The sequence below is a fragment of the Spermophilus citellus genome (assembly GCF_964194105.1).
Source record: "Spermophilus citellus genome assembly, chromosome: 7".
NCBI lineage: Eukaryota > Metazoa > Chordata > Mammalia > Rodentia > Sciuridae > Spermophilus > Spermophilus citellus.
The window spans coordinates 35,628,827-35,651,377 of record NC_138188.1 but is presented as its reverse complement, the minus strand read 5'-3'; the positions used below and the strand labels follow the sequence as shown (position 1 = coordinate 35,651,377).

The 22,551-nt window shown below is 37.8% G+C and overlaps 1 protein-coding gene across 5 annotated transcripts in view; it reads right to left on the bottom strand.

Annotated features, from left to right (window-relative positions):
- Positions 1 to 19,262, bottom strand: part of ARMC8 (armadillo repeat containing 8) — a 102,487-nt gene extending 83,225 nt beyond the window's left edge. For 2 of the 5 annotated variants that reach the window (XR_014022927.1, XM_081301011.1), the window contains exon 1: positions 18,636 to 19,260. Coding sequence is in view for 1 of the 5 variants with exons in the window: in XM_081301011.1 (XP_081157137.1) it covers positions 18,636 to 18,680 (45 nt within the window). In the remaining 4 variants the exon portion in view is untranslated. Of the gene's footprint in view, positions 1 to 18,564 lie in introns of all 5 variants that reach the window. The other 3 variants (XM_081301013.1, XM_081301014.1, XM_081301012.1) reach the window with 2 other exon arrangements.
- Between the last annotated feature and the right edge of the window lie 3,289 nt (positions 19,263 to 22,551).

Genomic DNA, 22,551 nt, shown 5'->3' with positions numbered 1-22,551 from the left:
TTACACCATCAGCAAGTATAACAGTTGGTGGTACTGAAAAAGAACAAGAGGTAGAGTGGCCACCATAGAATATATAACATAAAAGGCCCATACAGGAGATTCCAGACTGCCTTTTGTTCAGAGCTATACTAAGTGCCAAAGAAGGTGCAAGAGGACATTAAGGCAGAGTGCTGCATTTATACAATCTATAAGGGGTCTGCATGCATACAAAAATATCACGTAAGGTAGCAAGCAAGCTCAGGGGATATGGTCACTTACTCAATTTTACTTTACTCTGTGCTTTTGCCTAACGTACTCATTTACTTGGATGTCTGTATGGGACAATTCTTCTATTTCACTGCTTTCCTTTGTAGATCAGGTCACCTCTCCCCTCTTACTTCTCTTTTCTTTCAGAAGGCAGCTTACAAACGGAAGAACTAGATACAGAAGACAACCTGTACAGATATTAAATAGGTTGGCAAGGGAAAACACCTCTAAAAGGGACACTGGAGAAAAGACCTAAAGAAAGTGAAGGAGCACACTGTGCAGCTATTTAAGAAGAACTTTTCAGGCAAAGAAAACAATAAATGCAAAGGTTCTAAAACAGGCTTCATCTGACATAATCAAAGCAAGGGAGGCCATTACAGCTGGAGAAGGACCAAAGGAAAAAGTAGTAGGAGATGAGGTGAAAGAACAGGAGCCAGATGATAAAAGAGAGGTACAATGTCCAATATGATAGTCACTAGCCTCAAATGACTTTTTTTCTTTTTTAAGCATTTAAAATGTGGCTAGGAACTCAATTTTGTTATTTTTTTAATATTTATTTATTTTTTTTTTAGTTTTAGGTGGACACATTATCTTTATTTTACATTTATGTGGTGCTGAAGACCAAACCCAGTACCTCATGCATGCTAGGCTAGCACTCTACCACTGAGCCACAACCCCAGCCCAATTTTGTTAATTTTTAAAACATTAATTAAAATTTAAAAAACCAATAGTGGATTCAGTGACTAGAAAACTTTTAAGACTACTTGAAGCATATGAATCTACTTTTTTAATTACAAATTTTATGGAATCTAAATAGAAATTGAGTATTTCTAATAAAAATTTAGCATCCAAACTGTATAAAGTACACATTAGATTTTGAAGAATTTATATGAAAAGTAAAATAATTTCATTAATAACTTCTCACATAGATTACATGCAGGAATTATATTTGACATATGAGTTTAAATAACATTAAAATTAATTTCAGGCTGGGGATATAGACATAGCTCAGTGGAAGAGCACTTGCCTAGCATGCCCCTGGCCCTGGGTGTGATCCCCATTACCACAAAAATTAATTAATTAATTAATTACATTTTTTTCTTTAATAGCATTGGCTACTAGAAAATGTTAAATAGAGACACAATTTGACTTGTTTTTAGATCATTCTGGTTGTGATTTTAGGAACAGACAAATGTGTAGAGAAGAGTGAGGGGTTATAAGACAGAAACAGGGAGATCAGGGAGGAGGCTATTTAAATAATCAGAAATGCTGGTATTTCAGACACAAAAATAGCCTGGGGTAGGGCAAACATTAGGAGGTAGTAAGATTCACTCAGAATCCAGATAAATGGGGTAGTCTGAAGTAGCTGTCAAACTGGATGTGTTATCAGACAGGATGTAGGGTAAGAGAAAAGACAAGAGTCAATGGCAACACTTAAATGTTTGCCTGAGCATGTGGAAAGATTGAGCTGCCAGTTAATGAGATAAGGAAGTCTGTGAGAGGTGCAGATTTAAATGGGAAGAGCAAAAGTTCAGCTTTGGACATGTTAGGACTGAGAATCCAATCAGACATTCAAGAGAGGCTGTCAAGCGGCTGTGAATATATAAGTCTAGAGTTTAGGGAAAAGTTGTGGGCTTGAGATACAAATCAGAAAGCTGTCAGCTTGTAAACAGGACAGACCATGGATAGAGCAAGTCTGTGCTTCACAGCCAGAGTGATGGGAGAATTCCAAGAAGTCAAATCAGAGAACATTTCAAGGAGGGAATAACCACCCATGACAAATCCTAGCAATGCTCAGTATAAGAAAATGACAAAGACCTGACCATTGGATTTAGGAATATGCAAGGCATCACTGACCTTGACAACAGCAGTACAGTGGAGCTGACAGCTGTTTAGACAGGGTATAAGAGAGAATAGGAAAAGAGAAACTAGAGAATGTTAAATATAGACAATTCTTTCAAGAAGTTTCAGGGTAAAAGGAAAAGAAGAAATAAGGTAGTAGCTGGAGGGAAAAGGAGAGTCAAGGGAGATTTTATTTCATTTCATTTTGGGAGGGTTTTTTTGAGACTTTATTTTTTAAGATGGAGTAAGTTAGTATATGTTTATTCGTGAATGGAAATTCTTAATAGAGAAAAAATAACCAATGCTGCATGAGAAGGGGGAGAACTTATAGAACAATGTTCATAAATACTGGAAAGGGAATGGGGCTTACTGATCAAAGAGAGCAAAACCCAGAGGGAATCCACTAATCAGTGAGAGAGCTAGTAGAATTTCTCTTTTGCTAAGAATAAAAGTAAGAAGCGTTGAGTGGTTTGAAGATAGAAATGAAGGAATAAGACACAGATTAAATGAGCTGGGAAAGTTTACCATGACTACTAGGGAGCACTAAGAATCCCCTTGAAGTTTGTGATTTTGAATTCAAAGTGAGAATAGTAAGCACAGCTATTTTTCCCAGTTACATTTAAATGCATAATAGAATTCATGAATAAGAGGATGGGAATTTTTCCAGGCAAAGATAGAAAGGCTACAGAAAGGGTCAACTGAATTGAGGGTATATGCAAAGGTGTGATAACAGTGATGGACCTACTAAAGGTCAATGCAAAAGTGGTATAATTAATAGACTGTAGGTAATGGGCAATGAAGGATTGCTGGCATTGGAGTACTAAGAGTGATTTGAGAGAAGGTGCCAGTCAAGTCACTAGAAATTGGTCAAGGTTTAGGAAACAACCATGGGAGCAAGTACCTCAAGGTAAGACTGAGGATATGATCTTTAGAGAAGTCTAGAATTTTACAAAATTGCATAGATAATGAAATTTCCATAAATCATCACAGAAGTAGTGCTAGAAAAAATTTATGATGAGCTATAATCCTAAAGAAATGAGGGAACAATCAGGAGGTCTATAGATGAATATAAGGTAGAATATAATGAGATTTAAAGGTAGGGTTTTTAAGAGGGAAAGAGCAGGTTATGAAAGCACCAAGAGGAACAAGGAGGACTTCTAAACCATCTTTTTTCAAGGGTGTTATGAGGGATATAGGAAGAAAAAGAGATGAGAAGACTGAGAGGCTAGGGAAAGAGTGTCAACAGATGAAAATCTTGGTTGCACTTTCAATAAAAAGATGAAGGGAATGTTCAAAGAGGCTGAGCATAAGGGAAGTAGAGTGAAAGAAACAAAATAAAAGCAAGGGATTTGTATACATGGTGATTCCTCCATTCTCCCAACAAAAGAGCAGCCAACTAAAGCTCAGGGCACAGTCTGAACAGCAAAATTAATCAGAGTCAGACTTGTAGTTCTGCAGCCTTTTGGCATAGGGCTCCAAATAATCGAACCAGCAAGCTTTAAATCTGGCTCTGAACTCACTTTACATATTCAAAATAATAAAGCCATCACAATGCATAAACTGTTACATTTTATGATTAATAGTACTACCCAAAAATTATATTATGTGAAACTATACATGCATTCCTCAGCAGAAAATTTGTGAACATCAAATCTGCCAATTAGGGTTTATTCTAAGAAGTTCAGTGTACAGTAAATTCTGTACTGTGTGCCCAACAAGTACACAGAAAAGATGGGAAGGGGACAGCTGAACCAATTTTCTTCTTTCAGAAAAACAAAAATAGCAGCAAATAATTACTTGCACTCTACCATAAGGAGTATCATGTGGAAACAATGTACCTCTTATTAGGGTGACTACATGTGACTGGCACCACCAAGATGGCTCCCAATGATTCCCACCTCCCAGTATTCATGCCTTTGTGTAGTCTTCCCTTGAGTGAGGAATGAACCCTATAGCTTGGTTCTAGCAAACAAAATGTAGCAGAGGTAATGAGATGTTATTTTAGAAATTTCAAGGTTCTCCCCACCACAAACTTTTTCCTCTCTGATGGAAGCCTCCTGTCTGGTTAGGAGTTCCCCTATGGAAAAGTCCACTGGCATGGAATTAAAACTCTGCCTGATGACAAGAGTAGTGAGCAAGGAATTGTATTCTCCTTGAACAGCCTTCAGATGAGACTGCAGCTCCACCTGACCCACTGACTACAACTTCATAAAGAGACCTAAGGCCAAAAGTCCAAGCTACTCCACACATATTCCTGACCTACAGAAACTGTGAAATAATAAATGTTGTTTTAAGTAGCTAAGCTTTAGAGTAACTTTTACACAGCAATACATAATCATTGTCTTTGAACTTACCACCAAAACCAGAATAATTATTGTAGAATAATACATATAAACCAAGAGTAATGGAGACAATTTGGGCTTTCATTCATCCTTAGTAATACCAGAGCAAAGAGGAAATACTTAGTTGTCTCAGAACACTAGTCAGATGCCCTGAAAAGACAAACCAGAGCAGGTTCTCATTGCCCCTCTGAATAAACTATTCATGACCAGGTCGAATTTAAGCCACTACCCTTTAAGAAAAAAAAAAAAAAATTCAAGAAGAGTATCTTGTTACAACTGCTTGCCAAGTCCCAGACTTGCCATGGATTTAACTCCAAAATCAGATATATTTTGGGGGTGAAACTATGAGTTTATTAGACAATGAAGAATGTTCAAAGGTTAATATAAAAATACCAAACTTACTTTATTTCACTAAAGTCTTGCTCTATGTAGGCCAAAATATATTGTTATATTATCTGCATGTATGAATATGTACAACAAATTTCGTCATTATGTACAACAATAATGCACCAATAAAAAAATGTGGAAAGAAGAAAAAGACTTGCTCCATGTATATGTCATTAACATATAGTATTCTTTATTTCCAACATAGGCATTGTGTAGTAGAACAACAAATGATCTGCATTTGCAGACTTCGAAAATGCATTTTACCACTTCGTAACTATGGGCAAAAATAAAATGTTGAGGCTGTTTCTTCAATGATAAAGGGGTGATATTATCACAGCACTCAAAGTGTGGCTCATATGAGCTAATATATAGGGAAATCCCTTGTAAACAATAAAAGTACCCTAATGATTTCAGGCAAGTTACTAAGGAAACACTTGGGATGATACCTGCCAAAGTAAATTGTTACACTGTGTGAATATATGAATACATTAACAAATCCCACCATAATGTACAAGTATAATGCACTAATAAAATTATGGAAAAAGAATAAGTCCCAGATTATGCTATATTCCAAGCACTCATATAGATTTAGGTTGTAAAACAAACAACCAAGGCCAAAAAAAAAAAAAATCAACTAAATTGCCCTTGAAATTTCCTTAAATTGCTAATCAAGTGCAAGATGCATGACTTATTTAGGAAGTTTTATTCTACCAACGTTTATGAACTACTGAAACAGACTTCTATAGATTGAATACTTATTTCCCCCTTGAAATTCATATGTTGAAATCCTAACCTTCAATGTTGGAAGTGGGACCCTTGGGAGGTGGTTAGGTCATAAGGCCAGAACCCTTATGAATAGGATTAGGGCCCTTACAAAAAAGACCCCAACCATACACAGTCTGAGAACTCAACATAAAGACAGCCATCTGTGAGCCAAGGAACAGCCCTCCCCAGACACTGAATCTGCTGACACCTTTTTTTTTTTTTTTTTTGGACTTCACAGCCTACAAAACCACAAGAAGTCAATTTTTCTGTTATTTATAAGCTACCCAGACTGTGGTACTTTGTTATAGCAGCCTAAACTAACACATAGACTTAAGAAAAGAACAAAAAGGAAGTCTCTCTACCCAACTATGGACATCCCAATCATCCCACGTCAGACAACTGTAGTCTCTTGAGTTGAATGGGACACCAGTGAGGAATTTTAAAGACTTCTTGCTTATAGGAAGAATTTACTCATTCTTTTCTAATATTGAACTTCTAAAACTTAACATTTGTTAGTAGATGTGCTCCTGTTATAAGGTGTAAACAAGAAAATTATGGAGTCTCACCCTGGGGCAAGTATACAAAGAAGACTGCTATTATACATACACACACACACACACACACACACTCTCTCTCTCTCTCTCTCTCTCTCTCTCTCTCTCTCTCTCTCAGTTTTAAACCTTTTTCAGGCTGAAAATCATTATTCTTTTTTTTTTTTTACTTTTTTATTTGTTTGTTTGCTTTTTGTGGTACTGGGGCTCAAACCCAGGGCCTTGTGCATGTGAAGCAAGCACTCTACCAACTGAGCCATATCCCCAGCCCCATTGTATATTTTTAATTTACGGGGTAATATGGTAGGTGCTGGGAATAGAGAGATAAGAGTCCTCAAGGGGCTCATAGCACCAAAAGAAAGACATGAAAGCAAGTAAGTTACAAGTATAACCTGTAACACATGCATAAAAGTGAGTGTTAAATAAAAAGTTTAAGATATAATTAACCAACACTAGAGTTGGGATGGAAGGTAATGTCTAAGCAGTTAAGATGATTAACCTGAAGATTAGTACTAGTTTTCCAGGTGAAAAAGGGAGAGAGAGAGAGAAAAAAAGGTAAGTACTCTAGGAAGACAGCATAATATATACATACAAAAGAGAATTCTGAAGCAATAAGGTGTGTTCAAGAAAGAAAATGCAATTTAGTATTATAATCATGTTGCATACAGTTGGGAATACAAAACAATGCTGAAGTAGTTTTGATGATGATGTTGTTTTGTCATACTGGAGGATTGAATCCAGGGTCTCATCCTGCATGCTATGCATGACCTCTACAACTGAGTTACATTCTCGGCCTGAAGTAGTATTCTATAATCTAGTCAATAAGATTTTTAACAGTTATAAAAGGCAATGTTCTAGAAAATAAGCAAAAGCAAAAAAAAAAAAGTCTATTTTTGCAAGAGCTTATATAAAAAAGCAATAAACATAATTTTTAAAAAGCATATTAGTATATCAGAAGATGTACAGTATGAGAAAAATGTTCAACAGCATATTTTATTTCCAAGTCCTCATACCACAACTATAGTATCACCAGCTAGGAACAAGGGAGAATGGAGGGGAGGGAGGGAGAGGGAGAGGGAGAGGGAGAGGGAGAGGGAGAGGGAGAGAGAGAGAAAGGGAGAGGGAGGGAGAGAGGGGTATAATAAGATACACAAACCACTCAGAAAGTCCCATGCCCCCAGTAGCTCTGAACAGGTGCAGTACTATTCCCTATGATATATTCTGTATATCTGTGGAAGCAATTTTGGCTGTTACAATGACAACAAGGTACCTCTGATATTTAGTGACCAAGAACTAAGGATACTATATGTCCTGGGACAGCAGGCTCATATCCCGCAACTTTGCCAAATCCAGTCATGTCTAGAATCTAATTCCATTCTACATATAAACACAAAATACATTGTGTACCATGTTAATGCATGATTTTCCAAGAATGCAATTCCTACATGAATAAAGAAAAGGTTATATTTTATTTTATTGGGAACTTTACCAAACATTCAGACTTTTCAGAAAGTCATATAAAAAATGACTATGGCGGAAGGGGGGGGGTGGCTCAGTGGTAGAGCACTTGCCTAGCACTTGCCTAGCACGTGCAAGGACCTGGGTCCGATCCTTACTCAGTACCACATATAAATAAATAAATAAATAAAATAAAGGTATTGTGTCTAACTGACTAAAAAATAAATATTAAAAAAATTTACTATTGGGCTGGGGCTGTGAGGCACTGGGTTCAATCCTCAGCACCACATAAAAATAAATAAAGATACTGTGTGTTAATCCACAACTAAAATAATATTTTTAAAAATGACTTTTTATTGTATTTAAATAATTGCATGCCTTTATCAGTCTGCAGAGTGCTGTCACATTCACAGTCAAATTGTGTACATTTGCAAAAATATCACTACTTTATTATTTTCTGGTATAGTAGTACCTGAGCACTCACACATTTAAGTTATATTGTAAATTCATTTACTGTTTTTCTCCCTTAATTCAGTTGGAATATTATGCCAACTTTGAAAGTTCCTGCTCTGAGAGTCAGAGGCTTTGTGGTTGGAGTAGCTTTTCACCTTCCGGGATAAGAACATAAACCGCCAATGGTGTGCTGAGAGAGAACGAAGAATGTGCTATCTGCAGTACAGTTACCTTAATTACTGTAATGTGCCTAAATAGTAAGGCTGCCTTCTCAGTGTAACCCTCTGTGCTTAAGAACTTTCATTTTGTGTGCTTTGTATTCACTACACAGAATAAGCACTTTTTTTAAAAGATGCAGATGTATACTACAGTTCCCTGATAAAGCTGAAAACAATTTTGAATAAAGTAAGTTAAAAAAAATAAATAAATAAATTACATGTGAGGATAATTAACTTATCTATGCATTTCGTTTTGGGAAAGCCAAGGAGTCACCACAAAATAATTATAAGAATGTGACTGATAAGGTTGGTAATCATTCACTAAAACAGCTCTTAATGAGCCAGTCAACTGAGAGCCCCCAAACCTGTTTTGTATCCCCAAAATAGCGTAAAACTAAAATTTTGCGTTTCTTTTTTTTTTTTTTTTTTTTGTACTTGGGATTGAACCGAGGAGTGCTTTACTGAGCAACATCCCCAGTCCTTTTTTATATTTTATTTAGAGACAGAGTCTCACTGAGAGGCTTAGGGCCCTGCTAAATTGCTGAGGCTGGCTTCCAATTCACGATCCTCCTGCCTCAGCCTCCCAAACCACTGGGATTACAGGAAAAATCTGAGTTTCTAATGCTTCCAAAACCCTCAATCCAAAAAAAAATTTCCTTTGGTCAGTATGACAATTTTCTAAAATGCCAAATAAATGCACTGCTTGGATCAGCTACAATCTCACAATATTTATTTTAAAACCTGGGGACACTTACCAGTTCATACTTGTTCGTAGAGAAGACTGCCACAATCCAGAATATCAGAAACCAATATGTTAGAGTGGCATTTTACTAAATTGTGCTTTAATTTCAAATTGCACATTTCCCTCTTTGTTCTGCTTACATTCTTGTAAGCTCATGCAAGATGCAAAATCTGTCACTTGAAGAGTTCTGGTAATGTAAGTGCTTCTCTTGACATAGGATTAATTTCAAATTGCTAGACAATTCTTTCCTTGTGTTGAAAGGAAAAAAACCTCCATTTGGAACAATACCAAAAAAGGATGATAATATCATAAGATACCCTTTACTTGCAGGCAGCTATGATGCCTTTCCTATGTATTCCAAAATTCCCACTTGCCTACAAACCAAGAAAAAAAAAAAAAAGAAAGAAGAAAATGTTCAAGCACTATTTAAAAATCCAAGATTTTGGTGTAGGTTTTTATTGTTTGTTTTTCTTGTTGCTGTTGTTTGTTTGCTTTGTTTTGTTCTTCATATTTTGGTAAACTTCTGGCCCTATTAGAAACCAATCAGATCTAAAACATTTGTTTTATACCTCTCACAGAGTAATTTTGCAATTATTTTTATCCTTACTTTTTTTTTTCTTATGGGACTACCTCTTCAGTATTTCTGGAGTTTCACAGCATCCTCTCTCCCCAGATTAAGCAAAGCTTTGGTGTTTTGTAGCCTCAAACAACTGTGGAAAGTTTCAAAATGTCACTTCACAGTTTAGCTGGACCCCATCAGTGTGGAATGTAATGTACTTAGATCAATAAGATTTGTAGAATGTAATCTGATTTGATTTCAAATACCAATATGAAAATACTAAAAAATATAATTTTTATTTAGTGTACTTGTATAAGAGGAATTCTGACCTCTCAATAGACTGAAAAACACTTTGAATGTTAAAAGAATTTATTAAAAAATAAGTTTCATCAGAGCTGATAAAATTTGAACATGAAATTCTAAAACAGAAAGCTGAGCACACAATTCTGTTTTTAAAAAGAGATAATTTGTAGATCTGACCTTGCCACATAACATATGACAGCAAGCAAGTCAATTATCTCCAGTTCTGTTTTCCCCAATAATAAATGACAAGGGTGAACTAAAGATTATTTGCAGGTTTTTTCAGGCAAAGAATCCATAATTTTATATCACAGAAGGAGGAGTATTTTTTTTTCATAAAAAATGCCAGAAAACAGCTAGATAAAAGGGATATGAAGAAGAACCTTTCCCTTTTTTCTGGAGTTTCCAGTGTGATAGCACATTCTTCTAGCCCTGTTCACTATTAACAAGTACTAACATGCTTTTATGGTCACAAAAACTGAAAGCAATTTAGCATTCATGCATCTAAAATCAAGTACTATGATATTTATCCTTCTAAGTGTGGTGCAAATCACAAAGAGATATATGAGTCTAAATGATCTTTAAAGCTTCTTCTCCCTATTAAAAATTGTGTTCACTAACTTTCAATGTAGATGAGAAAGCCTGAACTGAGGGCCAAGAAGAGATCATCCTAGAGAGAGTGAATGAACTAAGCACCTATGGTGCAAAAAAGAATAATATGGAAGTCCAAGGGAAGAAGAACCACCTCTGGACAGCATATATAGAGTGACAGGCTTGTGAGGAGTTTTACAAAGACTGAGATATTCTCTAGGTTAGATGAGGTTCATTTAGATGCCTCCAAAGGTGGTCAGGAAATACAATGAAATGCATTCAAATACTTACTTCTCAATCCTGATACAGGTGTGGTATTGTCCTGGACTACATACAACAATGATCTAAATTATAATTCAAGATTACAACCATGTAATGATTTAAGAGATCCTGGGTACCATTTATATGGTACACCTCAGCAGTAGTATTGTTCAGCCAGGCCAGCTGCTTCCTGACAATAAAGGGCCTTATTTGCTTCAGATGCTTACAGGCAGTACTACCCTTGCCTTGGAGCTATCCATGGTGCTTGACTCAGACTCAGCTGTCTCTTCTAACAGTTAATCCATTCGCTTTCTTATAATATCCTTCAGGATCTATCTAACCTCTCATATATATTGTGGCTTATCATGGCAATATCATGACTGACATTTGAGCTGTGCCTAGTCCAGTTTGATTGTTCCCAAACACCTTACTTTGTCCTGGCTTGGATCTCCAGCTAACCCAGCTCTGCACCCCAGACCCGGGATGACATCTGCTTAAACAAACCCCTTTCTTAAGATACAGAACATCTTGGGGGAGATCACCAGCATATACTGGACAAAAAATTTAAAAAAAATCACTTCAGAACCAAGTCATGATACCTTACACAAGTTTTAAAACCTTATTGTTATAATCTTTACCATTCTGAAATGCTTTAAAATGACTTAAGTTTTGGTGACTAACATTGCACTGGGGCAAGCAAAGGAGTTAATTCAAGAATAGGAGTTAATTCAAGAGAGTCTATAAACTCCTTATGCAATTTTTCAGGCATATATATGTTTTTCTGAGGAAGAGGGTGTGGAAATGTTTATCTAGAAAGGCTAAGAACCAATGATCAACATGTTGATAACTCTCAATTAATGATCACTATCCCAGACTTAAGCACTCAACCTTTATATCCAACTGCCCAAATAAGCATCTGGAAGAAAACACTTCAAACTCAGCATGCCCCAAAATTAAACTCATTTTTCCTCCTTACTCCCCCAATACATTCTTCTCCTGATCAGCTCCATCTCCATAAATGATACTACCTAGACGAAAAGGTAAAACTTCTGTGAGCCATGTTTGGTCATAATGAGGACTCTTTCCTTTTCCTTGTTCCTCTTATCCCATCAGTCACCACTCAGAGTGTTTTGAAAGTCTAATTTAATCCCTACCTCGATGAAAGCAAAATAATGTGTTTTATAATCATATTCAGGTGGTACAACTCTCCAACTATTAATAGAGCTGAAAAATTCCTCCCACTAGATCATGATTTTTGTTTATAATATGAAGCATAACACTGTCCCTCCCCTAATACCTATATTATGAATATGCCAAAGAATGAAATTAACTCTTTATTCTTCTTATTTTATGGAATTCATCAAAATGATTGGCGGGGTGGGGGGATAACCTGCAAAACTGTTCTCAGTTGAAATACCTTTAATCCCTATCTAAACAATTCCAGTCATCACAGAGCCACCATTCAGCGAAGACTGCTTTCCATCTTCCAGGGGATAACAGGAATTTGATTTTGTCAAATAATACTATATTTGTACCCAGAAGTCAACATGGCAGATGGTACTGGAAAACAATTGCCAAACCAGAAATTTTTTAAAAAAGAAAAAGACACAAGTCAAAATAACTGCAATCCCTGACCCCTGGCACTAAGTATTTTAAGTAATGAGAATGGGAGGCAATAGGAAGGCCAACTCTTCAGGAAAAATCTGAAGACTCTACATTAAGGTATTTCTGATTCTTGATAGTTTAAAGGACTTCCTGCACTAAGTATCCAATTTCAGGTGACAATCTTTCCTTAAAGACATAGCAAGATGTGCTAAATATACAATGAGCACCCCTATTCTTCACACTTCATCACTAAAGATCAGGAAGTTCCTGTTGATTCATTTCATTTTTAACATATTTTTATTTATTTATTTTTATATGGTGCTGCTGAGAATTGAACCCAGTGCCTCACAGGTGCAAGCGCTCTGCCACTAAGCTACAGTTCCAGCCCTTGATTCATTTCTTTCAAGATCATCTCCTGACACATGCTGTGGTTTGTAGAGTGAACTAATGGCAAACTTGAAGATACACTGAAACAATTTCATTTTGCATTTATTATGAAAAACTAGGGAAGGTCAAATTATTGTCTGAGTACAGAGCATAATTTTAAGTAAGTTTAAGTTCACAGAAATTTTTTTTCTAATTATTGTCAATTGCCTACTTAAGAGAATAAATCAATATGTAGTGATAGGCAAGGCCAACAACATGCTAATAGCTGTCAAGACAGAATAAAATCAAGGAATACCTAGACTTCAAATATCCTACGTAGGTCCAATAGCTGCTTGTCAGAAAAAGTACAATGGCACTGGCAAAGACTGCAAAGAAGGCACTTAAGGGTTGAAGTTGTGGCTCCATGGTAGAGCACTTGCCTAGCATGTGTGAAGCACTGGGTTTGATCCTCAGCACCACATAAAAATAAATACATAAAGGCTGGGGTTGTGGCTCAGTGGTAGAGTGCTTGCCTAATATGTATGAGGCACTGGGTTCACTTCTCAGCACCACATATAAATAAATAAAATAAAGGTCCATTGACAACTTAAATAAATAAATAAATAAATTTTCCATCTACAACAACAAAAATCCTAATGCTGGCTTTAGAACATCTCCAGAGAGTGATAAAGGTAAAAGACAGTCCTTTGTTATTTAAAAAAAAAAAAGGCAATTAAAATCCACAAGTGCCTTAGCTGTCTATACTAGTCTACAATGTATCATTTAACCCAATACAAAGTGACCAAACTAAAATGTAATCATCCTCTGTTCAGGGGTGCAAAATTTCATTTCCTTATGTCTGATTTATTGATTTTTAAAAAAAATAGGTTTAAGAATCCTTCAGTGGTCCAAGGTTCTGTGGACTTTTCCCTGTTATACTCTAAAAAAGTTTTATTTCATGCTTCACAATAAAATCTATGATCCACTTTGAGCTACTTTTGGTAATAAGGTATGAAGTTGAGATCAAGTTTGTTTGTTTGTTTGTTTGTTTGTTTGTTTTTTGGAGGGTGCTAGGGATTGAATACAGGGTTCTGCTCTACAGCAAAGCTACACCTCTGACCTCAAGGTTCACTTTTTAACCTACAATTAAGGGGATGAAAAGACAACTTGCAGACCCAGAGAAAATACTTAAACAACCTATATCACAAAGTGCTCATATCTAAAATACATAAAGAGTTTTCAAAATTCAATAGTCAAAAAGAACAGTGAGAAAACTGGCAAAATAAGAAATATTTCACCAGAGGATAAGTGGATAGCAAATATGCAATGAAAAGATTTAACATTACAAATCATTAGGGAAATAAATGCAAATTAAGACCATGATATCACTGCACATCTATTAGAACAGTTAAAGTAGAAAAGTAACAATATCAAATGCTAGTGAGTATGCAGAGAAACTGAATCTCTCATATACTACTGGTAGAAATATAAAATGGTACATCCACTCTGGGAAAGTTCATCAAGCTAAACACACATTTACCATACGAGGTAATAATTGCACTGCTGGGCATTTATCTCAGACACCTCAACTTACGTCTACACAAAGATGTATATACAAATGCTCAAAGCAGGTTATAATAATCAGAAACTGGAAACAACCAAAATGTCCAATAGATGAATAATCAAACAGTGGTACACCTATACCAAGGGATGCTACTCAGCCTGATACAAGGAACAAACTATTGATACCTGCAACTAGGATGGATCTCAAAAACATTATGCTTAGTGACAAAAGTCAATTTCAAAAAGTTACATATTGTTTGATTCCATTTATATAACATTATAGAAAACAACAAAATTACAGAGATGGAGCTGGGCAGTGGCACATGGCACACTCCTATAATCCCAGCAGTTTGGGAGGCTGAGGAAGGAGGAGCGTGAGTTCAAAACCAATTCAGCAATTTAGTGAGGCCATAAGCAACTTAGTGAGACCCTGTCTCTAAACATATATCAAAAAGGATGGGAATGTGACTCAGTGGTCTCAGTGGTTAAGTGCCTCTGAGTTCAATCCCTATTACCCGCCCGGAAAAAACTATAGAGACTGAGAACAGATTAGTAGTTATCAGAAATTAAGGGCAGTGGGGGGGAGGGAAATGGGAGGAATGTCAGGCAGGTATTACTGTAAAGAGGTAGAAGGAAGGAGATCCTTGTGGTAATGGAATAGTTCTGTATCTTAGTAACGGTGGCTACATGAATATACTCTTGAGATAAAATGATACAGAAATATGTACATACTTATCCCAGTTTCCTGGTTCTGACACTGTACTATAATTATGTACGATGTAACCAATGAAAGAACCTGAGTGAAGTATACACAGGGACCCCACTGTACTTTGCAACTTCCTGTGAATTTATACTTATTCCAAAATAAAAAGTTGTTAACATGAACTCAACATAAAACAATCCAAAAGTCTGGAAAGCATAGAAGGAATCTGCAAATTTGCTGACAAGAATGAGGTTGTAATGGTAATGCAAACCAAAGAGGAATAGAGTGGCCATATGCCATCTAAAAAAGAGTTGGATAGTTTGTTCAACTCCCAAAACAGTTCAATCAACCATTTACTGACTACCTGGTATTTGCAAGACATAGTGTTTTAAGCAATTATAGGGTTAAAAGATTGAGCACTTAGCTCTGAATTTATTTACTCTCTAAGACAAGGGCCTCCACAAAAGCAGTTTTCCTTCACCTGGAATGTTGTTTTGCCTTTTTTTTTTTTTCTTCTCTAGTTGGTTCTTACTCATCCTTGAACCCTCACTCAGTGTCACTTCTTCAGGGAAATTATCCTAGATCTTCTCATTGCCCACCATATTAGATCAGTTTATTGTATTACATGTTTGAACAGCACCCTATATGTTTCATTCATAATACTAATCACCAGTCATGAACAATTGTGTGATTATTTGATATCACTTTCCCCACTGGGCTAAAATCTCTGAAGGGACATAGGTCTATGTGTCTCATCAATGTATTCCAAACCCAATGCCATGCCTGGCAAATGACAGAAGCTCAAAACATATTAGATAATAAATCCATGCAAAGATGTAGTTCATATGTACAAATGAGCAGACAATAAGCTACTGGAATTTGGAAGAAACTAATTATCAACTTCAACCTGAGAGGCCAGTTTATATGGAATAAAAGGTTCATGTAGATGATAAAGAAACTTGAAGTCTAGCCTTTCAACAACAGGAATCTATCAAAGAACTAAAATGAGATTGGTGGTCCAATGTGTTCTTTAGAAGAATTAATGTGAAAATGGACTTGAACTGAGAAAGTAAGGGGGCAATAAAAATAATTAAAGCCAGCTGTGGTGTAGCATGCCTATAGCCCCAGCTACTTAGAAGTATAAGGTTCATGGTTCACATGAACTCATGAACCTAAGACCAGTAACATATTAAGACCTTCATCTCAAAATAATTAATTTTTTAACTAAAATGACCCTGTAGGATTAAAAGGATACTGTGATAGTGCAGGGCACAAAATGATAAGGTCCTGAATTAGAGTGGCCATGGAAATAGAAAAATGTGAGAAACAATAAGAATAAAGGAACAACAGAGCTTGAGCTTAACAACTGATTAGATAGGGAGGAATGAAAAGGGGAAGAGTCAAAGATGATTCAGGAGACTCAACAGCGAAAGACAGTACCAATAACTGAAGTTGAAAAGTCATGACTAAGTCCTCTTAGAAGAAATGTGCTTTGTTGGAAGTGATGGGGGCATCCACACAATTTAAGATATGAGATCAGACATAGGAGAAAAGTCAAGATTGGCAATGTAGAAGTGTGAACTGAGGGGTTAAGGTTGGAAGAACAATGAAGTTTCTCAGGAAGAAAGTGTAATGGGTCTTGGATGGAAATCACTTAAGATGATTCGATTGTCCCTTGGTCAATTTATGCATTTATCAAACTCAAGAGTAATCCAGATAATCAGCTTCTTGACAGCATTTCTGATATCCTCCTTGCCTTCCCTAAAGCACATAATATACAACTTTGTACTTAATCTGGTACATAACAAGTAGCTTTTTAAAGGAATCAACCATTCAATTTCTGATTGACATAAAAAATGCTGTCTGAAAGGAAGAAGCTTCACTTTCAATTAGTAAAATCACCGAACTTAGTTTAAATCAATTATCCAAAGCTTTGGGAAATCAGAGCTTTGGATAAATTATTTAAAGTAAATTCATTGAAACAATAAGAAAATGAAACAAATGAAAATTTTCAACTGTATACACTCTAACTCAAAAAGTAAAGAAGCTTCAGGTGAATTGAAGGATAACTAATCTAAATGACAAAACTGAGGATAGTCAAAAAATACATATATAAAATATTTTTTACAAATGAGGAAGAAGTCATTGACCTGCTCTCCCACAAAACATGAGTATTTCAGTCAAAATGGGCTAATGTACTAATCTGCTTCAATACTTGAGTAGCCAGGCCTGGTGGCCTGGGCCTGTAATCAGAGCGGCTCAAGTGGCTGAGGCAGGAGAATCGGGAGTCCAAAGCCCGCAGCAATGGCAAGGCACTAAGCTACTCAGTGAGACCCTGTCTCTAAATAAAACACAATATAGGGCTGGGGATGTGGCTCAGTGGTGGAGTGCCCCTGAGTTCAATCCCTCAAAAAAAAAAAAAAAAAATCCCAATACTTGAGTGAACAGTAGTAGTAGTAGTTTAAATATAAGAAAAGCTAATAAAATGGATTGGGAGACAAATTTGTTGACGGCCTTCCAAAATTAAATTACCACTGTATTGCCAAATTAAGCCCTCTCAAGGCTGCAGTCTGCCACTTAACTCTAACCCTGAATCAAGCAATGTGTTTTTAGGTAGGCCTGCTCCTGGGAGAAGTCAGGGAAAAGAAACCAGCTGGAGTTATGGCAACTCCAGGAACCTGACAAGTCGTCTATAATCCAACTACCCTCTCAGCATTAGACTGCCTTCCATGAGTTTAAAAGATGGTCATTCTTTGTCTACATATTTCCAACAACAGCAAATGAACCACTGATAAACTGACCATTCTGACAGTCAGACAGGTAAGATTGGTGCTAAAGCCTAAGAAGTTATCTCTCAGTAACTTTCTCTGTTGGTCCCATTTTTTCAAGGACAACACAGAGAAAGATGAACGTTGTCGTCCACTTTTCGTTTAACTTAAAAAAAACCCCACAAAACTAGGTATTGCTTCTTAGCATATCAATATGTCCCTTCTCTTAATAATGGGGATATCTAACCATTCCCCTTAAAGAGAAGAGGAATATCAGCCACAGGGAACAGAGACGTGACCTCCGGAGCAGAGCTCCGGCAGGGGGTTTAAATAACCACACACGTACGTGTACACACACACACACACACACACACACACACACGAGTTGCAACTGATTTATGAAATCTCCATTGCCAAGAGGCAAGCTCCAGCCAGTACCCAGGTGCTGGGACACGACAGAAGACACACGGACCTGCCTGGCGGCTCGGAGGCTGCGGGGGCCAACGAGCCTGCACCTCTTCTGGCCAAAGCCCAGGGGAGCTGAGTGGGCGCTGGTTCCCAGGCCGGCGGCAAGCCCCACAGGGCAGCGCGCCCGGCCCGGGAGAAGCGGCATCGCCGGGAAGGCTCAGTGAAACGCCTGGCCAAACCCAAGCCTGCGCCGCTGGGCCGGCTGCTGATAGCCCAATCCCCCCGCCTGTGGCACGCCGTGCTGGGAGCCCGCACTGGGGAGAGCTCCCGGAGTGGTCTCCACCGGGGTCCCGTCTATCAGCCGTCCACCCTCCCTCACTCCCGGCCCAAGCCCCAACCAGAGGACACCGCAGGGGGTGGTGCCCAGGAGACGCACCGCGCTTGGGGGAATACGGCGGGCGGGTCCCGGGCTCCCCGGCAGGAAGGCGGCCGCAGCGGGTCACTCACCGAGAGGACGCTCATGCGGATTGGGGTCTCCAACAGGCACGCCATCTTGAGCCTTCCCACCCGGCTGCTGCCGGCGCCGGCGCGGGGGCCGGCACTTTCGACAGCCAACTACTGGGCCAACGGCAGGAGCCTCTGCAGAAAGTCAGGCAGGTAGACGAGACCGACCACTCTCTGGATGCCGCTCAAGTATGGGAAGGGCCCGCAGAAGGGCGAACAAAGGGGACCCTCTCCAAGAGCCTCCTTACGAATCGTCCTCTCTGAAACGGCAGCTACTGTCAGCCTGGGTCAGAGGTGGGCGCGGGCGGCGGATTCCGCATGCGCAAAGATCTGCCGGCCCCACCTGCCGCTAGTGGTGGGTGGAGCCTCGGGGGCGGAGTCTCGCTCTGGCGTTGCGAGCTGTCCAGACTGATAAATTGCATTTTATGCGTTCCGGTATTCACATTCCGGAAAACTAGTATATGGTGCCACCTACATAGTTTGAAGTTCACATTCATTATCTCTCCATTTGCACCGAACTCTTAGCGTCTTTATCATCTCCATTTTATAGGTAGGGAAACTGTGATCTCAAAACCAAGGTTTCTGCCGCCAAGAACAGTGATTATTTCACGATCCAGCCCTTAACTGTGACCTGCTTTAGCGTTGAGTGCCCGACCTATTTATTCTGGTATAGTGTTAAGAATAGACACTCTGGAGCAAAAACGCTTGGGTTTAACCCTCGCTGTTTCTCTTACTAGCTGCCTTGCGTTACCTTGAACAGGTTACTTAACCTCCTTAGGTTTCGGTTCCTCCTCTGTAAAATCAATTTTATAAGAATAGAGGAACTAATAAACATGAAGCACTTAGAACATGTCTGGAATCTTAGAAAGCATTACACAATATACATATGAGTATTTCTGAAGCCTCTATGTCAAGTTGGGGGGAAATGGGTCAAATATCTGAATTGTTCATACTGGAACACTCCCGATAACTGAAGTCAAACAAAAGTACGTCCTTAATTATATTTTCCGATTAATTCAAATCTCCTACTCCTTCATGTGAGGTTGGGCGCTTGAGCTTATGTGAAACACTGCTCTTGACTCAATGGACGGGTTTCACCTTCCTGCTTATTGCAACCAGTAGGGTTTTCACAGGATGAGTGCAATGAGCCTATTACATTACTTGTCTTTCCTTCCATTTCTTTAGCCACTCCCTAATCCGTGCTATTACCTCTCCCTTGAACTAAAGCAGTAGCCTTCCAACTGGTCTGAGCTTTACCTCTGTTCTGTCTTCCCACTGTACTTGACTTCTAAATCCATGGTAACATTTATCATACTTGTTTATGGATCTGTTTGCCTTTAAAAATGTTGTGTTCCCAGAAGGCAGGAATTATATTTTAGACAACCTTGCTATAATTATTTCCCAAGCTCCGAAAGTCTGCATACTACCTACACAATCTCTGCCAATCTGCACCCAGGAATTATTAATTATTCAATATTTTTCTTTAAAGCCAATTTTAACACATTTTAAAATTTTAGCCTCATCCTAAACCATAAAAATCAAGTTTATAAAGCACTCTATTTTTATTCTAGTGCATTAACATCCATAACTATTTTTTTTAAAAAAAGTTTAAATGCCCATCCTATAACATTTAAAATCCTGTCACATATTGCAAACCACAACCTGGCAGTGCATAACTTACACATAGCATACAAAACTATTAATTTAATTTTCAGTTAACTATTGTATGATGCAGTCATTATAGCTTTATGCAATTTAAGCTCATCAGTTCACTCAAGCTATACGTCTGGCAGGGAAGCCCCACCCCAAGTATGCCATAGGTGATCCCTCCCCCAAATCTTCACGCATCACTTTTTCTTGCAGCTACCAATACATTGTACAATATATTGTTATTGTATTGTTTTTTCTTAATTATACTAGTTTGTCTCCTCATCAGGCAATAGGGATTTTATCTCCTAGGGCTTTTATCTCACTGTCTAACATAGTCATTTACAAAATGTTTGCTGAATCTCTGGCTTAGTTTGAGATGGGGACATATATACTACATATATGTACATATATACTAAATATCTATTACATTCCAGGTACTTTGCCCAGGAGTGGGAGTACAATTATGAGCAAGATGGATCTTTCAAGAAAGAGCAAAAGAGAAATAAGTGCAAACAAGGTTAGAATGTAGGGACAAAGATGTAGACACAGGTAGTTTATTTGGGAAGTACTTCCAGGGTACAGAATTGATCGGTTAGAGAGAGTGAAAAAAAGGAAAAGTCAATAAAAAGTCAATATAAAAGGGCACGGTTTATTCTTTGAGCACCTCTGGAAACACAAATTCCACCTTGGATTGTTCATCTTGAGGCTGGGGCATTGCCTACCACTCACCCTCATGCTGTATTGGTTGAGGATTTCCCCAGAGCTGTTAACTCCTACACCCCTGGATTGCACTTGTGCACAGAACAGAGAGGGCTTCCTTAAGCAGGTGTACAAAGGCAGAGTCTGAAGGTTTGCTCCTGTGGTAGGATACAGTCAGAATACATCTGACCTCACCCAGAATTGTCACTACAGCTGGAGCTGAAATGGGGGATGGGTGTGGGTAGGAAATGTGACCTGAGGCATCCAATATCTCTGCTATCAGGCTTCCCTGTTTTATTCAAGAGACTAACATGGCCATTTTAGGTGATGGAAGCATTGAATAGAAAACCTCTAAATTTGAGGGTCAGAAATATTGTTTTTAGTTCAACTTTGCTGCTAAATAACTTTAGGTAGAGTTTGAATATAAGCAAGAGTAGAAATTGAGGGGTAAGAAGAAATCTGATTCCGCCTCCACATAAGGAGGAAACAGTTAATATTGGTACTGCACTGAGGGGAGGCAAACACCCACACCAACTTCCTTGCAAATGAAACTTCTCTCTCTCAGAGCAGTATTAATTTCTGAAAAATAATGACAAGAATGAGAGTTTAATGATGAAAAATAGAATACAGAACAAGAAATAAGTTGCCAGGGGAAAAAATCTGGGAAGCATTTAAAAATAGTTATATAGAACTTCCCAAAATGCATAATAAACTATATATTTAAAAGTAAAAACATATCTATGTAAAACTAGAAAAGTTTAAAGGACAGAAAGATAGATGTAAACCAAAAACTTGGTGGTCTCAAAAGGGATATAGAAGAATCTTTTAAAAGATTTGAAAACAGGATAGTCTTTAATAAGAAAGATAAAATTAATTAACTGTGATACACAGGAGATACAATGAAGTTTAAAAGACATGAAAAAAGTTTACTTATTCAAGTGGCTATAAATAAAACCACCAGTAATGAGATGGACACCATGATATGCACTCAGAAAGATGCATCACTTCTATATAGGGGTTCTGCTAAAAATGCACATGTATAATTAACGAGGAAGCATCAAATAAACCTTAAGGGACATTCTACAAAATAACACACTTAAACCCTTCAAAAATGTCACTAAAGACAAAGGAAAACAGGCCGGACGCTGTGGAATACATGTAATCCAAGTGGCTCAGCAGGCAGAAAGAAGCAGGAGAATCATGAGTTCAAAGCCAACCTCAGCAAAAAAAAGCCAAGGTGCTAAGTTACTCAGTGAGACCCTGTCTCTAAATAAAATATAAAATAGGGCTGGATGTGGCTCAGTGTTCAAGTGCTTCTGAGTTCAATCCCCGGTACAAAAAAAAAAAAAGACAGAGAAATTGTTCCAGATCAAAGGACAATAAAGTGATATAACAAATCAGGCAGCTTGTGAGCTAGGGTTGACTTTTGGACAAGGAAAACAATTGTTTTCTTAATGAAAAAGTAACTCATTTAGAAAATAATAATTTTAAAAATCTGTAGGATTTAGCCAAGGATCCTGGAAATTAATTCACTAAGATAGATAAGACGAGTACATATATACATACATAT